Genomic DNA, 19,892 nt, shown 5'->3' with positions numbered 1-19,892 from the left:
TTTTAATTTTATTTAAATTTTAGAAATTTTTTTGAGATTTTTCGGATTTTAAAAATCGGGTTCGATTTTTCGAAAATATAAACTTTGATGATTTTTAAAAATTAATTTAAAGAGCACGTGACAAAACTAAAAATATATTTGGAGTCTACGTATTTTTCTGAGTTTTCTGGAATTTTTTCAGAATTTTTGGACCTCGTTTTCGGTCCCGAGGCAGAGTAAAAAATTTAAAATTTTGTATTTCGAATCAAACCGGTCGAATCGAACCTGACCGGATCGGACCGGTCGAATCGGACCGGCTCCCTTTCCTTTTTCCTTCCTCGCGCGCGTCGTTCCCTCTCCCCTTCTCTCTCTCTTTTCTCTCTCCTCCCTCCCCTGCCGCCCCCCACCCAGTAGGCCGCGCGCCACCCAGCCTCCCGGCCCGGTAGTAGCGCGAGAATGGTCGAAAACGCGTAATTCCCTCTCTCGCCCGCGCGGCGTTTCGGCTTCTCCGGCCAAAATCCGGCCGATCCGGCCACCAATTGGACCGGGTCTTGTGTCTAAAATCATCTACTCTGTGAGAGCTTTCCATAGACACCAAGAACGCCGAAATCCATCGAGCGGTTTGTCCGATTTTTGCTCGGGAAGATTTTAGCCCATTTCGACTTTTGGGCTAGATTTCTCGAAAACCGTGAATCCCACGAGAAAACCGAGGGTACCAGCATGCTCCACTCGTCGAGAGCTTCGCGGCGACATAAATTTCAAATTTTTTCGACACCGTTTTTTGGTGGGTCCCACGGAACTTTGCAGTGTTTTTCCGAGCATTTAATGAGCTTAAAAAAAATTCTGAAAAATTTATGTACTAACCCCAGTGTTATGGGCTTCGTGTAGGTATCCTCGATTCGCGGAAATTCGACAGTTGACCGGGTCTGCGAAATTCCGGCCAAACAGACCCGTTACCGGAAAAGTCTCCGAATTGGACCGAGGTTTTGGCTAGTCTCCCATTGTCAGACGTCCCGAGCGCGTTCCCGAAGTCGGAATTGGCAAAGGTAGACCCGAACCTTGCTTTTTTCGTAATTTTCTAGTGCTTAAATAGGATTAAAAATCCATAAAATATTCGTGCTAGCTTAGAAAATTATGATTCTTTTTGCAATAGCTTAGTAATATTGCTAAGGACCACGGGGCAAAGTTTTAGAATTTTTAGAGCTTATTTGGGCAGTCTTTGCAAAAATGGTCAATTATAAGGACTAAATTGAAATATTACATACTGTGATGGATGATTGATTTGATGGGCCCAGGAGGGGCTGTGTGATATGATTGAGCTGTGGATATATGGATTGTAAATATAGAAGTGTGTTTTGAGCCATTTTGCAGGTTGGGTAGGTCCTAGGTATAGGGGAGACTCTGCCGGATTTTCGGCACGACTTAGGACGTATTGGTCTTTTTCTTTATTTGTATTGAGTCAAATTTATTAAATGATTGTAATAAATTGTCAGGTGAGCGATGACCTTCTTCCTCCGCCCGCCACAAATGATTGTCTTCAAGTCTGTGAGTAAAATATTAATTTTAATTGTAATTTCACTATTATTATATGTTCAAGCATGCCCATGCATCACTTATATGCATATATTTATGTAGTTAAACTCTAGGCACGATTTATGATGCATTGATAACTGTTAAAGTGCCATGATGTTGTTGTGGTAATTTAGAGCAGTGTGCGTGCGTTGGCGTGCGTGTGATGTGGTGTGGACTATGGATAGGATGGGTAGTCACGGCTTGAGTTCTTCGCTGGGACCCGATCCTTCGAGGGGTAGTCACGGCTTGAGTTCTTCGCTGGGACCCTCGATTTGGTTTATTAAGCGAAAGTCCAGCTTGAGTTCTTCAGCACCAAAGTTGGATTTAAGAGAGTCAGATAGGGGATCAGCTTCCATATGTTATGATTGATGCTACAGGGTGCGTGAGTGCTCCAAATTACCTTTTTGATGTTATAATGTGAAAATGTTGTTGATGTTGCATTTCACTCTACAGGGTGCATTAGTTTTAGATAGTTATAGAGATTATGGTTAAAATTGATATTTTACTCTCTGAGTCGAACGCTCACTCATGTTCAATATTTTTTTTCAGGCTACAGGAGGATTTTATTTTGGTTAACCTGCTTTTCTCCTTCGCAGGTTGTTTATCAATATTTGTATAATTTTATTTACTTCTAGAATTTCCGCATGTGTTAGAAGTATTTATTTGATTATGGTCTGTAATATTATTATCATGTTGGACCTGTAAACGTATAATGATATGCATGTTTGATGGATTGGATGAGGGAGCTGAGCTCCCATTTATTTTTATGAGGATATGAGTATGTGGAGGGTGAGCTGAGCTCCCCAATTGAGTATTTATTATGTTTACAGGTCGGGTGAGTCGAAAACTCCCCGTTGGAAAGTCCATTTTATGGCCGGACTCTGTCCGTTTGTTTTCTTGATATTGGGCCCAAATGGGCCTTAGAGTTGGGTTAATGAACAGTTATGTCACACCCCGACTTAGTGGGCCCCAGCTCAAGCCCCTCTATGGGTGGCCATCTTGCCGGCGTACCCCTCTAGAGGCCGGCGATGCAACTCAAATCGGTATTGTCCGCTTTGGTGGAGTTCAATCCCTTCGCCCTGCAGAGCTAGGATTCGAACCCATATCACCTCACGGGTTTGCTTCGCCTCTTACCAATTGAGCTGCGCCTTTTTATTGTCACATCCCGACTTAGCGGGCCCCAGCTCAAGCCCCTCTCTGGGTGGTCATCATGCCGGCGTACCCCCCTAGAGGCCGGCGGTGCGACTCACAAGGTATTGTCCGCTCTGGTGGAGTTCAATCCCTTCGCCCTGCAGAGCTAGGATTCGAACCCTTATCACCTCACGGGTTTGCTTCGCCTCTTACCAATTGAGCTGCCACCTCACGGGTTGCTGCTTTCTACCAATTGAGCTCACTCAATTTGTAAGAGGCTAAGCAAACCCGAGAGGTGATACGGGTACGAATCCTAGCTCAGCAGGGCGAACGGATTGTACTCCACCAGAGCGACAAGACTTGTGAGTCGCACCGCCGGCCTCTAGGGGGGTACGCCGGCAAGATGGCCACCCAGAGAGGGGCTTGAGCTGGGGCCCGCTAAGTCGGGATGTGACAAGTTAGGCTTACTACGGGCCTCGGGGGCTTTAGGCTGGCCCAGGTCCTAGTGCCGGTCCGGCCCATAGGTTGGGTCGTGACAAATGTGTTATCAGAGCTTAGGCTCCAGATTCTTAGGGAATGTTGTCTAAAGTGTTAGGAAGAGTCTACTAGGAGTCACATGCAGAAATATAGGGTCCACATTCGTCTTGCATTGTCATCTTTGCTTCTAGTTTCTGCTCCATATGTTATGTATAAATATGAGTCTATAAAGCTATGTAATGAGCAGTTTTGAATTTTTGTGGGCTAATGCTGCTGAATTTCAGGAAAATGCGTAGAAGGTGAGAGCCGCCATCGCACTGTAACCGGATGTGTCTGACGAGGTGTCGGCACAGGATGAGGCGCCTGCCCCGAGGAGGCGGGGTAGGAGGCCTAGAGCTGCTCAAGTAGAGGAGCAGCCACCCCCAGTACAGGATCAGTCCTTTATGGCACAGGGTCCCATGGACCCCATGGCAGCTACTCTAGCTGGGTTGCAGAGGACCATTGATATGATGGCGCAGTATATGGTCCACCCTCCACAGCAGCAGCAGTCCACCGCACCAAGAGAGGAATCTTATAAACAGATCATAAATTTCAAAAAGTTGGTGCCTGGTACTTATGATGTGTCAGACGATGCATATCGGTTTTGGATTCTCGCAGCATGTGCAGAAATGTAATTACAGTTGACTGATAGAAGACTGATAGAGTGTATGCAGCATGTCATGGGGCCTATGCCTAGACAATGGATGAATGACTACGTGTTACCCCGGATGGAGGGTTTGACATGGGCTCAGTTTGTGGAACTTTTTATCAATCGGTTTGTGCCAGAAAGCTTCAGAGATCAGAAGCAGTGGGCCTTTGAGGCCTTAAGACAGAATGGCAGGTCTGTAGACGAATATGCTACAGAATTTCTGGAATTGAGCAGATATGCCCCTGCAGCAGTAGCTACAGAAACTATGAAGGTGAAGAGATTCCTAAGGGGGCTTGACAGGAGGTATGCGAACCTAGCCATGATGTCTGATCAGTCTTTTGACGTGGTAGTTGATCGAGCTAGACAGATAGAGATCAGCTATGCTGCGGATGACAGCGGGAGAGCCAAGAAAAACAGAGCAGAGGGTTCCTCAGGTGTCCCTTCCATGGGTACTCCAGACAGTGGTGGCCAGAATAATTACAGAGGAAGAAGTAGGAACAAGAAGAGTGGTTTTAGACACAGACCACGAGGATTCAGACCAGGGTACGGATCCAGCAGCGGTCACAGTTCGGGGTACAGCAGTTCTGGGTCTGGTTCAGGATCCTCTTTGGCACCGTGTGCACAGTGTGGAAGAGGACATTCAGGACCTTGTTTGATGGGATCAGGAGTATGCTTCAGGTGTGGCCAACCAGGTCACTTTGCTAGGGAATGCCCCATGTTCAACGAGCCACAGATGGGGTCACAGGGTTCTGTTGCAAATGCTCCTCGCCAGTTGTATCCGGGTACTTCCAACATGGCAGTGCGATTCGATGGGCCAGGCCGAGGACAAGGGGGACGTGGATTTGGAGGCGGTCGAGAGGTAGAAGTCGATCAAGGTTACGCCACTCGGGGTAGGGGTCAAGCTCGGGTTTTCACCGACCCACCAGATGCTCGAGCTTCCAATGCGGTTGTAAGTGTATTCTTCTGGTCTGTTCTTATGAGGCTCGTGTTTTGATAGATCCGGGTGCTACGCACTCATTTGTCTCCCCTGTGTTTGCCATGAGGTTGGGTAGAAACCCTACAACTTTAGAGTGCCCTTTGTCAGTAGCTACCCCACTTAGCGACAACATAGATGTAGATATGATTTTTCCGGGTAGCCCAGTAGTAGTGGATGGAAAGATCCTCCCAGCAGACTTGGTTCCTCTACCAGTAATGGATTTTGATGTAATCCTGGGGATGGATTGGTTGTCAACTCACTATGCCACTTTAGACTGCAGGAACAAAAAGGTGTATTTCCACATACCTGGTGTGGAAGAGTTTAGCTTTGATGGTGACAGGAGCGTGGCTCCATATAATTTGGTGTCAGCAATTAGTGCTAGAAAAATGTTGAGGCGTGGATGCCAAGGGTATTTGGCATTGGTGAGAGATACATCTTTAGAAAGTGTCAGCATAGAAAATGTTCCTGTTGTCAGAGAATTTATGGATGTCTTCCCAGAGGAGCTTCCAGGGTTGCCACCAGGAAGGGAAATAGAGTTTTGTATTGATGTTGTGCCAGGTACAAACCCCATATCCATACCACCTTACAGGATGGCACCAGCAGAATTGAAAGAGCTGAAGGAGCAACTACAGGAGCTTTTGGACAAGGGTTTCATACGTCCGAGCACTTCACCTTGGGGCGCTCCTGTTCTATTCGTGAGAAAGAAGGATGGGTCATTGAGGTTGTGTATTGACTATAGACAGCTGAACAAGGTGACTGTGAAGAACAAGTATCCACTTCCTCGGATCGATGATTTGTTTGATCAGCTCCAAGGAGCTAGATTCTTTTCCAAAATAGACCTGCGATCAGGCTACCATCAATTGAGAATCAAGAATAAGGACGTGTCCAAAACGGCTTTCAGGACAAGATATGGTCATTATGAGTTCTTGGTGATGTCTTTTGGACTCACTAATGCACCAGTAGCCTTCATGGACTTGATGAACAGGGTGTTTAAGCCATTTTTGGACCGTTTTGTCATCGTATTCATAGATGACATTTTGGTGTACTCTCGGACCGAGGAAGAACACGTGTGGCACTTGAGGATGGTGTTGCAGACGTTGAGGGAGCACCAGCTATATGCCAAATTTTCAAAATGTGAATTTTGACTAGAAAGCATCTCATTCTTGGGACACGTGGTTTCTAGGGACGGCATTCAAGTAGATCCCAAGAAAATTGAAGCTGTAACTGATTGGCTTAAGCCTACAACAGTCACTGAGGTGCGAAGTTTTCTGGGTTTAGCTGGCTACTATAGGCGTTTTGTACAAGATTTCTCCAGGATAGCGGCTCCCCTAACTAAGTTGACCAGGAAGAATGTGCCATTCATTTGGACAGATGACTGTGAGGTGAGTTTCCAGAAGCTTAAGGAGTGTCTAACCACTGCCCCTGTGTTGACACTACCTATGAGTAGTGAAGGATACACCGTGTATTGTGACGCCTCCAGAGTTGGCCTAGGGTGTGTTTTGATGCAGAATGGAAAGGTAGTGGCTTATGCTTCAAGGCAGCTGAAGAGGCATGAGCAGAACTACCCCACCCATGATTTGGAAATGGCGGCTGTAATCTTTGTACTAAAGATCTGGAGACACTATCTGTATGGTGAAGTGTACGAGATATACACCGACCACAAGAGCTTGAAGTACATCTTCCAACAGAGGGATTTAAACTTGAGACAGAGGAGATGGATGGAGCTTCTGAAAGACTATGATTGCACCATCCAGTACCACCCTGGAAAGGCCAATGTTGTGGCAGATGCCTTGAGCAAAAAATCTTCTGGCAGTTTGGCACACATTTCAGCAGAGAAGAGACCGTTGATTCAGAAAGTACATGAGTTGATGGATCAAGGTTTAATCCTAGATCTTTCAGATGAGGGGGTATTGTTGGCTCATTTTTCAGTGAGGCCAGACTTGAGGGACAGAGTTAGAGTTTCCCAGCACAGAGACCAACAATTGATGAAGATTATAGAAAGAGTACAGCAAGGTAAAGGTGGTGAGTTTGGATTTGCCAATGATGGCGCCCTAGTGCATGGTTCGAGGATATGTGTGCCCGATGTAGACAATCTCAGAAATGAAATCATGCAAGAGCACACTATACACTGTACAGTGTCCACCCAGGTTCCACCAAAATGTACCATGATGTGAAAGATAGCTACTGGTGGAATGGCATGAAGAGAGACATAGCAGACTTTGTGTCCAAGTGTTTGACTTGTCAGAAGGTGAAAATTATGATTCTTTTTGCAATAGCTTAGTAATATTGCTAAGGACCGCGGGGCAAAGTTTTAGAATTTTTAGAGCTTATTTGGGCAGTCTTTGCAAAAATGGTCAATTATAAGGACTAAATTGAAATATTACATACTGTGATGGATGATTGATTTGATGGGCCCAGGAGGGGCTGTGTGATATGATTGAGCTGTGGATATATGGATTGTAAATATAGAAGTGTGTTTTGAGCCATTTTGCAGGTTGGGTAGGTCCTAGGTATAGGGGAGACTCTGCCGGATTTTCGGCACGACTTAGGACGTATTGGTCTTTTTCTTTATTTGTATTGAGTCAAATTTATTAAATGATTGTAATAAATTGTCAGGTGAGCCGGGACAGCCTTCTTCCTCCGCCCAGCCGCCACAGTGATTGTCGTCAAGTCTGTGAGTAAAATATTAATTTTAATTGTAATTTCACTATTATTATATGTTCAAGCATGCCCATGCATCACTTATATGCATATATTTATGTAGTTAAACTCTAGGCACGATTTATGATGCATTGATAACTGTTAAAGTGCCATGATGTTGTTGTGGTAATTTGGAGCAGTGTGCGTGCGTTGGCGTGCGTGTGATGTGGTGTGGACCATAGATAGGACGGGTAGTCACGGCTTGAGTTCTTCGCTGGGACCCGATCCTTCGAGGGGTAGTCACGGCTTGAGTTCTTCGCTGGGACCCTCGATTTGGTTTATTAAGCGAAAGTCCGGCTTGAGTTCTTCGCTGGCACCAGGTTGGATTTAAGAGAGCTGTATAGGGGATCAGCTCCCATATGTTATGATTGATGCTACAGGGTGCGTGAGTGCTCCAAATTACCTTTTTGATGTTATAATGTGAAAATGTTGTTGATGTTGCATTTCACTCTACAGGGTGCATTAGTTTTAGATAGTTATAGAGATTATGGTTAAAATTGATATTTTACTCTCTGAGTCGAACGCTCACTCCTGTTCAATATTTTTTTCAGGCTACAGGAGGATTTTATTTTGGTTAACCTGCTTTTCTCCTTCGCAGGTTGTTTATCAATATTTGTGTAATTTTATTTACTCCTAGAATTTTCGCATGTGTTAGAAGTATTTATTTGATTATGGTCTGTAATATTATTATCATGTTGGACCTGTAAACGTATAATGATATGCATGTTTGATGGATTGGATGAGGGAGCTGAGCTCCCATTTATTTTTATGAGGATATGAGTATGTGGAGGGTGAGCTGAGCTCCCCAATTGAGTATTTATTATGTTTACAGGTCGGGTGAGTCGAAAACTCCCCGTTGAAAAGTCTATTTTATGGCCGGACTCTGTCCGTTTGTTTTCTTGATATTGGGCCCAAATGGGCCTTAGAGTTGGGTTAATGAACAGTTAGGCTTACTACGGGCCTCGGGGGCTTTAGGCTGGCCCAGGTCCTAGTGCCGGTCCGGCCCATAGGTTGGGTCGTGACATTTAAATAATAATTAAAGTATATATTATCACAAAAATTATTTTTTTTAATTAATCCCATATGTTACGTATTTCAAATATTTTTAAGAAGAGAATGAGAAAAAATAAATTAAATAATATTTATGTAATGCATATTTTCACAACCATTATATTTCATGTGTAACTAATAAGTCATCATCCAATGGGATAAGGAAAAATCAACTGTCAAAACAATAAAATATTTATTTTTAATAAATATGAGAATTAAAATTTATTTAACATTGTTATATTTTGGAAAAGCTTAATGACAAAAAGATTGTAATGTTATACTTCTTTTTAAATTTATTGCATTTTTTTTAATTTTGTTAATTCTAGCTCAAATGGTTAATAATAATAATTTTAATTTATTTAATAAATTAAAATTAAAATATCATTCGAAACCTTACAATTTTAAAGGCGATTTAGTATCGAGAGACAAATATAATATAATTTTTTACTAATTTTAAAAAAATAAAAAAATTACTATTTATCATTTAGATAATAAAACAGTTATTTTCAGGAAAATTTTCTTTTAAAAAATTAATATATTTTATTTTTAAAATTATTAAAACAATAAAAAATATTTTTAATGAGAAAAATAAAGAAAAAAAAATACTTTGTAGTTATCAACATTCAAATAGCTAAAAGAAAATGTTTTCCTTTTCTATAGGATTTACATGTCAATTTTCATTTTCCATCACTAAATGGGTTGTGATTGTTCCCAATATTAATAAATTAAGCTAAAATTTAAATTTAGTTTCTCAACAAATCCCAAACCTTACCTAATAAAAGCCATTCCTTTGCTCCCAACCCCATCTGTAGATTCTCCTGCATTATTTTTCCTTATAAGACATCCACTCAACTATTGTTGGCTGCCCAACTATTCTTGGAATCCCAAAATCAATGATTCCAATCAAACGTTTGGGACAAAGGCGAAGGAGCACATTGCATTCATAAATCCAAAAGTCCATAATATAAAAAAAAAAATTATCTTATTTTTTTTTTTTGTAATAAATGAATTCAGTTGACCTAAAGTTTTGATCACCAAGTTCAATTTGAATAATATTAGATATAAGCCACAAAAGGGTTAAATAAATCTTTATGAAAAATAAAAGGGATAACTGAAAAAAAAAAAAAGGTTAAGTCTACTTATAAAAATTGTTAAATAAATCATGAATTTTTTAATCCTTATCAATTCTATCATACCATTAAGAAAATTGTTATCTCACTGTTAGAGACGCCATGTAAGCATGACCTAATTATAATGTTAATAGATGAAACAAAGATATGGAAGTAAGATATTTGAAGAGACTAAAAACATGTATTTTATATGTTTTAATATGCTAATATTAAAAGTACTGCATATTATTACAGTTATAATTTTATGTAACATTTATACATCATCCATGTTAGTGCAATAATAGTTTTCTTAATGGTGAGATAAAATTAATAAGAGTTAAAAAGTTTAGGATTTAATTAAAAATTTTAATAATATGTGACAAAATTGCCAAAAGAAAAATGTTTAAGGAGCTTATTTGGTTTGCACTCTCTCATCGTGATAATTTGCTTGATTATTAATTGGTAAGCATGAAAAGCACATTTTACTGTATTTTATGGGACATGCATAATCCTGTGACTATCCAATTAACATAAAGATTTCATTTCATTTCATTTCGTAAGGGGGCACAAAGCCAGTTAAGAAGATCTGAGATCCTGAAACATCTAAATAGAATGTACATTCATTTTCTAATTATAAACCTATGTCAACTGTAGACCCCTTTCTTCCTCAAATCTTCTTTCACAGGTTTAAGAAATGAAGGGACAAACTCCAGTCCTCTCCTAACCTTTCTCCGTCTACTCAGAGGATCAGGATAAGTTTCGAGGCAAAATTGATCTCTCATTGTGTTGAAATAATAATTAGCTATAGAAAAAGCGTTGGATGATACTACTGAACTCCTAAGAAAAACAGAAGCATTAAGCCTTGGTCGCACTAGGCAAGAGAAAACTCACTATTTACGAAAAATTGTCAGCAGCACCTCAGCAGAAGAACATGGAATTCGCAACATTCTTGTGCAACCTAGGCAGCTCTGGAACAGGAGCAGGTCCTGCGCATGTCATGCTTCCCTGTCCTGAAGAGGTTTCAGACAAATCCTCAAACTTCATAAACTGCCCCATCTGTTGTGCAGCAAGGTGAGCATAACATACAGGAGCCACTGTAGGAAAAACGAGAAAGACAGAGTTAATGGTAATTCATAGGAATTCCCTGTTGAAATATTGATTAGTGTAGTGATATTACCAATTGACATCGCACAAGTACTCCTTTGGTACCTGACAAGTAAATGAATCCAACCAAATCAACTAGTGATCGAAAGCTTTTAAAATCAAAGATGGATAAGCAATTGGACCTTGAAAACTTACACATAGGAAAGAGAGTGGATAAGACTTTGCAAGTCATCTGGAGAGAAACCAATCTCATCAAGCAAGACATGATAGTGTGCAGGCCTTGAAGTTCCCTATCAAAAAAGGAGGAAAAATATATAATATACAGAAGCTTGATTCATGATTAAGAAACCAAGGTTATGCAGCAAGGAAATAATGCAATGCTCAAACGACTAAAAACTTTGCCAAGCGGAAGAGCAAAATAGAAATGCAACCTTCAGACCACTAAAAAAATTTCACTCAGAAGGTCACTTCTATGTGCTAAACTAAAATGGTTTCATTTGCCTACTTGCGGCCTGCATCTCTGTCCAAAAGATATAAAATCGGTTGCTCACGTCACATTCAGCCGATGCTTATTCCCTAGATACCGTTATTGTATCTTCTCCGGGAAAAGAAGTTCACGACACCTCAAAGTGGCTCTATTTTATTACATTCCATCCATATCCCAATTCCATTCATTTAGTATCCCATTTTCCAGTACTTATGCTGCATCACTACTTGACAATTATCAGCATACATAATGATATAAATGAATCAAACTACTCATGAGTTACTCAAGTTCAGTTGGGAAAATACTCAAAATCAACTTAACTAAAATCGAGTCAAGCTCGAACTCGAGTACCATAATACACTTGATTTGAGCACCCATGAGCCTAATTGATTGTGCCTAAAATTACAATTTTACCCCTATATATTAAGATATAATTGAGAAGAAAAGGAAAATCAATCTCTAATTCGAGCTCAATCGTGCTTATTTGAGATTTTAGACTTCAAGTTAAAGTTATCAAGTCAAGCTTGAATATTCTGAGCATCTTATCGAGTCAAGTTCAAACTCTAAAAAATAAGCTCGATCAAGTCGAGTTAAGCTGAGTTTCGAGCTTCATGTTTTAGAATCGAGTCAAGTTCGAGCTTGACACATAAATATTAACTTGACTTGGCTCAATTAAACCCCTAAATGCACACGGGTGTGTGTGTGACCGAAACGCAGGGAGAGAGAGAGAACTTACAATCATCCCAGCGTGAGCACACATGTAGAAATCATAATTTCTAGGATGCACAATCTTTGTATCCACAACTATCCCTGGAGAAGGAGGAGAGAGAGGGCAAGGGGGAGTCACACAGCTTGCATCCATAAACATAAAAATGAAACAGAATTATGAAATAGCTGACCAGGAGGAACATTTTCATGGCCACTAGCTTGAAATAGCTTTGTGTGGTGATTCTTCTGAGCAACAATTACTGTGAACTTGGGAACGTCAACCTCACCAAGATGCTGATAGGCCTGTAAAAGCAGATATTCACCCTTGAGAAAAAGAATCATTGTGAAATAAATTTTATCCTCATATCATCGTATCCTAAGGCAAACCACAACCTATAAAATCTTGAGCAAAAGGCACAAATGCAGGATTAATTTTGCAATCAAGAGGTTGTGAACTCTAATGCACATAAACTTAATGAGCTTTCACAATGAAATTGGGACTTATATTTCAAATTCAATAAGAAAATCCACTAACTGCAAGACATCTACAATATACATGCTGCATTTTCAACATATGGGAGAGTGAAGCTCTATCCATTTGTGTGCTCAACAAAAAGAATGATTCAAATAACTTGAAATATCAAGCATTAAAAAAAATCATATCATTAAAAAATTATTAAAAAAAAAAAAAACCATAGCTGAACCTTTATCATTTGCTCCACTTCAATGTTCAAAACTTGACTGAACTGTGACTCGCTCACTCCATCCCTGAAAAAAAAAAATCAAAGATTAATAAAAGGAATCCAACACTTAACTACAGTCTCCCTCTCTCTCTCTCTCTCTCTCTCTCTCTCTCTCTCTCTCTATATATATATATATATATATATATATATATATATATATATATAAGCAGATCATTGAAATCTCTCATAACAGCATAAATTTTGTATTTGATGCAAAGGTTACAGAAGAATATCAGTCATAATTTTGGATAAACAATATTGTTCCTAGAAAAAGTCAAAAGTTATCTAATTGGAAGCAAATAGTTGAGCATATGTAAACTTGCTAATTCAGTCTTCACGGTTGGAACAAAAAGAAACAGAATTAAAAAAATGTTTTTAGCACACTCATTTGTGGTGCATACAAGTTCAAAATCAAAAAGCATATCACTAGCATTCTCTTGGATAAGAATGTATGATCTCACCACACTGAAAACACAGAAGACATCCAGATCTCATTGTTAAATAACTCATTCAAGATTATAAATCTGAGCATCATATTTTTTTTTATCAGTGTCTATAAGAGAATTTTGAATGAAATGCACCGAATTTTTTCAAAGGCTTATGCTGGATCATGGTCTAGAATACGACCAAGTATACCGAGTTTTAGGAAATAAATATTGAAAGCTAAAATAGTGGTACATGCAAATGGTCACAATCAGCCTTAAATGAAAGAATAAGCAGTGTCAAAGGTACTTTCAATCATCCCAATGCAAACAACAGGCCCAGCATTATCATTCATCCTGATAAATTCATTGTCAAATATTCTCATTTCAGAGCAAACACTATTACGTTTAATGTTTTCTTAATATTTAAACACATGAACATCCCATTATCGAGCTCCTACAACCAACTAAGATTCCTGATGTCTGTATTTTGAAAGGCCACTGCCAAGTTATTACCCATTAAAGCACTGCCCTATGATAGGAAATAAGCAAATTAGGAATCGATGTGTGATATATGTTTTCTAGCCATTTAGAATATTTCCTGAAAAATAAGCAAATTTGCAATCCAAATAAAGATATAAATTTGACAAAATGCAGTGATACCTGAACACAATAATCTGCTTTGGTTTGCGCCCATTACTTGTACGAAAGAATTCCACTAGCAACTCCCTAGAACAATGAACAATTCCATATCTCAAGCCGAATGGTAGAATCATTGAACTTAGAGATTTAAAAGTGAAAAATTCTTCATAATTTTCTAGTGTCATATTGATAATGACACCATTTGAGAAATTGCAAAATATTTAGTTAAAATTATTTCTTGTATCAGATATTAAACGAAAAAAGAGGGGAGGGAGGGAAGGCACAATGCAATAAGCATTGCATAGTGCATAAAATTAGTGTCACAAATGCAATTTGGTAATAAAAGCAGCATGGAAACTTGCAGATTATGAGTAAAAAATTGGGAAAAATCTGTGAAAGCACAAGGGAAGGAGATCATTATGCTGATGGTAGAAAGTTTATCTTAGATCTTTGTTAATGAGGGAGAAAAAACTGATCCATTGATTCATGAAATAAGAGTAAATATTTATACACAAATTACTCTACCTATTTAGGAATACAAATCTCTACCTGTTTAGGAATATAAATCCTATACTAAATAGGAATGTAAAATATACATAAACTTTTCATAAGACTCCCCCTTAAGTTGGAACATGGAATTTCATCAACTCCAACAATCTTATTTCTCAAAATCTGGAAAGGAAAATATGCACATACACACACACACACACACACATCTTTTGAAAGATACAAGGATATGAACAAGATTTCAAAGGTCATAATCTTACAAATGAATTGACAAACTCTGAGATTATGGTCTCCAATTAATCATTGAAGAAGATAATTTCCATATATTTCAATGCAGAGATTGGACTTGCATGTAAAACAATCCATTATAAATAGCAATATAGAAATAGATTCACTAGAATACCTCATGATGCCATCATCATTCCCATTAGCTAAAGGCTTGAATAAAGCATCAATCATCTCCATCTTAGGGGATTGAGTTCTTACAGATGCTCTATACCTTGAAATCAGTGGCCAATAAAGAGATCCAACAACCTGAAAGTTTCAGTACATATAAATAGAAACATTATCAATGTTGAGCATGACATCAACTAATTTATTAAAATTCAAATTTTTACAAAGATCAACATTACTGCAGCTACTGATGGGATATCTGATCGACCAGGAGAGCCATGAGACACATCCATGCCCAAAATAATTGTAGGAGTATCCTTTATGAGTGGGATATGTCTGGAATCCTCAATTGCCAACAAAGAATTTATCCCTCCTAGCTATAATAAAAGATAAACACAATGTTACATCAATGTCTTACTTGAAAAAAAAAAGGAAAACAAATACAGATGCTTTAAGCTAATTTTTTCATGATATACCTTTGAATTGATCTTAAGAAGTACATTGGTGAGATATTGGTCATTAATCTTAAATGGAGAAATGCACTGTGTAACGATGCCAAAATCACTTAGACATTTCTTCTTCCATGGTCCTGGAAATTGCAGAAAAAATTAAGTTGGTCAAGTAATTTAAAAGAGCTGGCTCATGTCTCATGCACACACACACACAGAGTGATTGAGAACTAAGAAATGAGGTAAATCCATACCATAAATATCAGAGTTTTTCCTCTCTGGCAAAACACACAAAATAAATTCAGGTTCACTTGGAAGCTTTGATATTATCTGCTCAAACATCTTTTCTACTCTAGCAAGTGGACTACCTCTTCTAGATTGTGGATCCTCCTCAATTAAGGTATATGGGCGTCCAATTTGCTTCATGGAGGCAGAGAGATTATATTAAATTAAAGTTTGCAAATATTCGCATAATTCATAATGAGAAAGCATACAATGCCCTTTCTTCTTCCACAGTTAATAAGATCACGGGAGATCTGACTAGTATCACAACGAGCAGAAAAGTTGACCACAGCCCAGCGCTCAATGCTAGTGGATTTCCAAAGTGTCTGCGATAGGAGAAGACTCAGCTAACTTTATACAAAAGAGACAAACAGTGATATGTCAAATCAGCTAGATTTAGCCAAAAGAGGGCAAAGGAAAGTCACTGCTTCAGAAGAGGCAGAGAAATTGATAAATCATTTATCGTCAGACCATATATTAGAACAGCACCTTGTTGTTGAAGTTCCATCGCCCATTACGTGGGAAACAGTCCTCGCTATTTCCAACCTTCAACTGCAAATTGCACATAGATGCATTGCATTTTATCAATTAAGATGCATTGCATTTTATCAATTAAAATGCAGCAAACTCTTTTATACATCCTAACCACCTCACTCACACAGAAAAGGGAGGAGGGGCGCGGGTTGGGGGGGGGTTGGGGTTTGGGTTTGTAGGGGGAGATGAGCATAGCATCTACCTTTGGAGTCTCAAGTATGCGACCATCAACCTGCATCAATTGTTTCTCTATAGAAACACCACATGCAGAAAGAACAGAATCATCATCATAATGGTAATTTATCAAAGCCTGCCAAATCACACAAATGATTATGTTATTCAAGGCCCACAAAAAAGCATACAAATGAAGGCAAACTTACATCAGTCACAGTTCGCATTCTATCCAAAGGCTTTTGTCGAGATTTTTCAACCAATGATGCTCTTTGCATTGAAGATAGAGCTTTTGTATAACGTTGCAAAGAAACAAGTGAACAAAGCTGTGACACAGACAAAACCCCAGGAAGTAAGACAAGTTTAAGAAAAACAAACTAACAAAAGAAAATGTTGAATACGCGAATTTTGCAGACCTCTATTGGCAGATAGTTTGGTCTTTTTGGTTTGCCAACATCAAGGCAAGGCAGGTATGCAGAGTAGGTGAGTTCTATGCCACAGTGTCTAGTGAAATACTCATAAACAGTTATCTCCACAGTTTGTGGCTCACCATTTGCACTGTCACCATTTTTCACTTTCATTGGAAAACTAGAAAATAAGAACAAAGTTAGAGGTCCTCTAGGGGATACAAAATGGACAATGACAACTTAAAGAAGGAAAAGGCACAAAAGGGAGAGAGGCACATACTATTGCTGATTGCATGGCTTCTCACTTAGGCCTATAATTTTAAATTCCATTTTACGGAGCTCATGCCTAACCCTCAAATTTTTCAACATCCTTTTAGCCTGTACATAAAGACAAAAATTAATTTTCAACACCAAGCTATATTGGATTTTGTGGATGGAGTTTAGCAATTTCTTACCTTTACCCAGTCAATATAGCGTGGTTCCTGTACATTCTGATTAGCTTTTAGAAAATCAATAACTGGTCCAGGGGTAAGGATCATTGTTGTAGACACATCTGCACCGCACCAAAAAGAAGAAAAATGCCAGAGACATCAATGAACAAGTGCAAAAAAAAAAAAAAAAAAAATACAACTACAACACATAGCTCCATTTGATTCAAACCAAGTCTTGATCCCCAAAATAATAACTACATTGTGGAATGTCAACAGGAAAAAAAAAAAAAAAAAAAAAAAAAGGCTAATACCCATATTAAGAGACAAGCCACCCTGAGTGGTACGGAAGCTGGAATGGAATCCCCGAACTCCCGTTACACCCCCTCCAACATCGGTGAAGTTCTTTGGATCGTCAAGAAAGAATGACTGTCTTACCAAAAGGCACCCCCTATACCATAATTCAAGCAATTCAGATAGAAAAGGAATCAACATATGCGTGTGTGTGTGTGTGTACAGAGAGAGAGAGAGAGAGAGAGAGAGAGAGAGAGAGCAAATATAGCACCTGTTAGCTGCTTGCTGCCTCAAGATAATATCCAACACTCTTAAAGCATCTTGATTATTATGTTCTGACTCAACTCCTTTGAAAGCAAGAGCAATGGACTTCAAAGGGATTTTGGCAGCGTAGCTTATTTCTACTTTAAAAGTTTTTGACTGAAAAGAACGCTTTGACCTCTTAGAAGATGCAGCAGGGCTTCCACCATTACCAGGGCTTCCGATTTCACTATATTGCAAGGGCAAAGCTCATTAATTGCATACATTAAATATTTAGCACACAAATCATAAAAGTGAATGGAAAAGGCACAATACCGTTTTGCAAATGATCCCTCAAGGACCACAGTGAACTCCAACCTGTTCTGTGGCAGAGGACCCACCGTGTAGAGGCTTTTCTCACCATCATAAGCAAACCTTTTACCGGCGAGTTCAGATGAATATGTCTGGTAAAGCTTATCGATTATCTTTCGGCCAATTCCCTTCCCTTCAACAGCTCTATTATCTTCTGAAGTAATGGAAACCTGCAAATTGTACAGCATATTTACACAAGCATATGAATATATGATTAAATACCAGAAAGCAGAAGGACAACGCTAGGTGAACATACGCTATACTGATAAAACACAGCATCTTTTGCATTCACAGAAACTTTAAAGTGGTTGGCAAGCAAAGATATGGACCGCCCACTAGACCCAAATCCACGCCTACTGATGATTGAATGATTGGGAACTGTCAGCTCTGGCTTCACATTGATTGGCATAGAAAGTGGAGGGGATCCACCAGCTTCTTTCTCCATCTTTCAATCAAACCAAGAACTTAAACGCCTTATGACTTTAAGGAAACGGAATAAAATGATCTCTTAAGTGAGAGGGTTATCAGCTTCACAAAATGTATAATGGGGCTTGATGTAAATAGTCCATCACAAAATCTTAAAATTGTGAAATGATTAAAATCCCAGAAAGTTTCACAGCAAAACATCACTGTTATTGCAGAAACAAAATCAAGCAGGTGATAGAAAATTGTACTCTTTTTAGTTTACTAATCAACAAGAAAGCTATCATCTATGAATATAAGTAAGAAAGCATGCCAGGTTCACGCTACAATGGAAACGGTGTTTAATAAGGTTAATGAATTTGTCATTCTACAAATGGCAGCAGAGTTGATAGGCATAACAAATTTGGCGCTGATCGAAACTGTTGTAATCCTTCAATTAAGAAGCATACAGATGCACCAGACAATGAAGACACTACCAATGTAGCAGTAGTAAAAATAAATAAATTAGAAGAGCTGGAAAACCAAATTTTCTAGCAATTAAAATAATATGATTTTCATTTGAAAAAAAAAACTAAGTCGACGCGATTAGAAGCATATACAATATTTTACTTCTGTTCCAATTTTTTTCAAAACAAACTTAAAATCACAGAAAATGTGCACACGCCCACACCCAAAAAAAAAAAGCCTAGAGAAAGGGGGAAATGGAAAACAAAATAATAATAGCAATCAGAAAACAAAACCAACATAAATGAACAGAAGCTTCAAATTCACAAGAAGTGCAAAGGAAAATTATAAATAAATAAATAAAACAGTCGCATGCCATTCAACGACATAATCACACAAACACAAGTTGTATGTTTACTGTATAAATCTCCCAAATTCAAATTAAGAAAAAAAATATATCTAGCCTAATAAAAGGCAATGGAGGTATAACAAACGTACCATAGAAACAGAAACACATATCAAACCGAAGATATTTCCACAATCAGAGAAACAGAGACCAATGCAGCAAAAAATAGACAAAAAACACACGCAAAAAAACACTATTGTAGGCTCGTTCAAGCAAAAGCTAATCAAAACCAAAGGCAAACAAAGGGTCAAAAGGAAGTCCATAACTACAAAAGCTTGAGCGAAGCAAACAAAACAATCGATAATTGAGAGAGAATAAGCAGAAATACGAGGAGGAAGAACGGTAGGGAAGAAAATCGTACCAAATAGAGTTGGATTTAGGGTTTTCAGACGAAGAATCGGAGAAGCAGAGAGAATACAGTTGGTCTTTGCCTCCTTTGGTCTTCACTGCTCACTAGGAGAGTGAAGAGAATGGAGGGAAAGACGAAAAAAGCGTCTATTTGCGGAGAAATTATAGATTTTCTGCTATTTATATTTCTCTCACGGCCGGGTGTAGTAATTTTCGTATACTTCTTAGGTCGACTTCTTACTTTCCTTTGCTCCCCACCGTTCATCAGTATCTCCACCACTGACTTGATCAACTCTTCTTTGGGTCCCGCATTCGTTGAACGCAAATACTCGATTAGCGTGTTTGCGAAAATTAATCAATAAGTATATCTATCAATCTATCCATATCCATTTATCTATATCTATAT

At 38.8% G+C, this 19,892-nt stretch overlaps 1 protein-coding gene and 1 long non-coding RNA gene across 5 annotated transcripts; one reads left to right on the top strand and one right to left on the bottom strand.

Moving 5' to 3' along the window:
* The first annotated feature begins 7,182 nt into the window (after nucleotides 1-7,182).
* LOC131181656 (uncharacterized) lies at nucleotides 7,183-8,339 on the top strand. The gene is made up of 2 exons (XR_009150152.1): nucleotides 7,183-7,497; nucleotides 8,075-8,339. It is a non-coding gene; the product is annotated as an uncharacterized LOC131181656 (long non-coding RNA).
* A 1,857-nt stretch (nucleotides 8,340-10,196) lies between these two features.
* On the bottom strand, nucleotides 10,197-19,690 carry LOC110652011 (protein argonaute 16). 4 transcript variants are annotated; one of them, XM_058150014.1, is made up of 24 exons: nucleotides 19,500-19,690; nucleotides 18,122-18,310; nucleotides 17,830-18,035; nucleotides 17,525-17,743; nucleotides 17,274-17,410; nucleotides 16,987-17,084; nucleotides 16,812-16,909; nucleotides 16,541-16,712; nucleotides 16,334-16,450; nucleotides 16,156-16,263; nucleotides 15,909-15,971; nucleotides 15,632-15,745; nucleotides 15,506-15,557; nucleotides 15,392-15,415; nucleotides 15,165-15,277; nucleotides 14,928-15,065; nucleotides 14,699-14,829; nucleotides 13,810-13,875; nucleotides 12,686-12,749; nucleotides 12,173-12,284; nucleotides 12,010-12,083; nucleotides 10,982-11,076; nucleotides 10,860-10,891; nucleotides 10,197-10,776 (listed from the first exon to the last, which is right to left on the bottom strand). In XM_058150014.1, exons 2-24 carry the CDS (start codon nucleotides 18,308-18,310, stop codon nucleotides 10,601-10,603), a joined length of 2,598 nt encoding a protein of 865 aa, XP_058005997.1. In that variant the 5' UTR covers nucleotides 19,500-19,690; the 3' UTR covers nucleotides 10,197-10,600. The 4 variants fall into 4 exon arrangements, with proteins under 4 accessions (XP_058005997.1, XP_021663196.2, XP_021663197.2 ...); XM_021807504.2 differs by having other exon boundaries at nucleotides 15,392-15,557; nucleotides 18,122-18,393; nucleotides 19,500-19,689; XM_021807505.2 differs by having other exon boundaries at nucleotides 15,392-15,557; nucleotides 18,122-18,345; nucleotides 19,500-19,689.
* Between the last annotated feature and the right edge of the window lie 202 nt (nucleotides 19,691-19,892).

The sequence above is a fragment of the Hevea brasiliensis genome, chromosome 7, assembly GCF_030052815.1.
Source record: "Hevea brasiliensis isolate MT/VB/25A 57/8 chromosome 7, ASM3005281v1, whole genome shotgun sequence".
NCBI classification, from domain to species: Eukaryota; Viridiplantae; Streptophyta; class Magnoliopsida; order Malpighiales; family Euphorbiaceae; genus Hevea; species Hevea brasiliensis.
Note: the sequence above shows the minus strand (reverse complement) of the source record. Positions and strands in the feature narration are given on the sequence as shown.

Coding starts and splice junctions, on each gene's coding strand:
- LOC110652011 (XM_021807504.2), bottom strand. CDS start 18,310: ATGGAGAAAGAAGCTGGTGGATCCCCTCCACTTTCTATGCCAATCAAT. Junction 16,451..16,540: donor CAAACTATCTGCCAATAGAG/GTCTGCAAAATT, acceptor TCTGTGTCACAG/CTTTGTTCACTTGTTTCTTT. Junction 10,777..10,859: donor TACTTGTGCGATGTCAATTG/GTAATATCACTA, acceptor TTTTTCCTACAG/TGGCTCCTGTATGTTATGCT.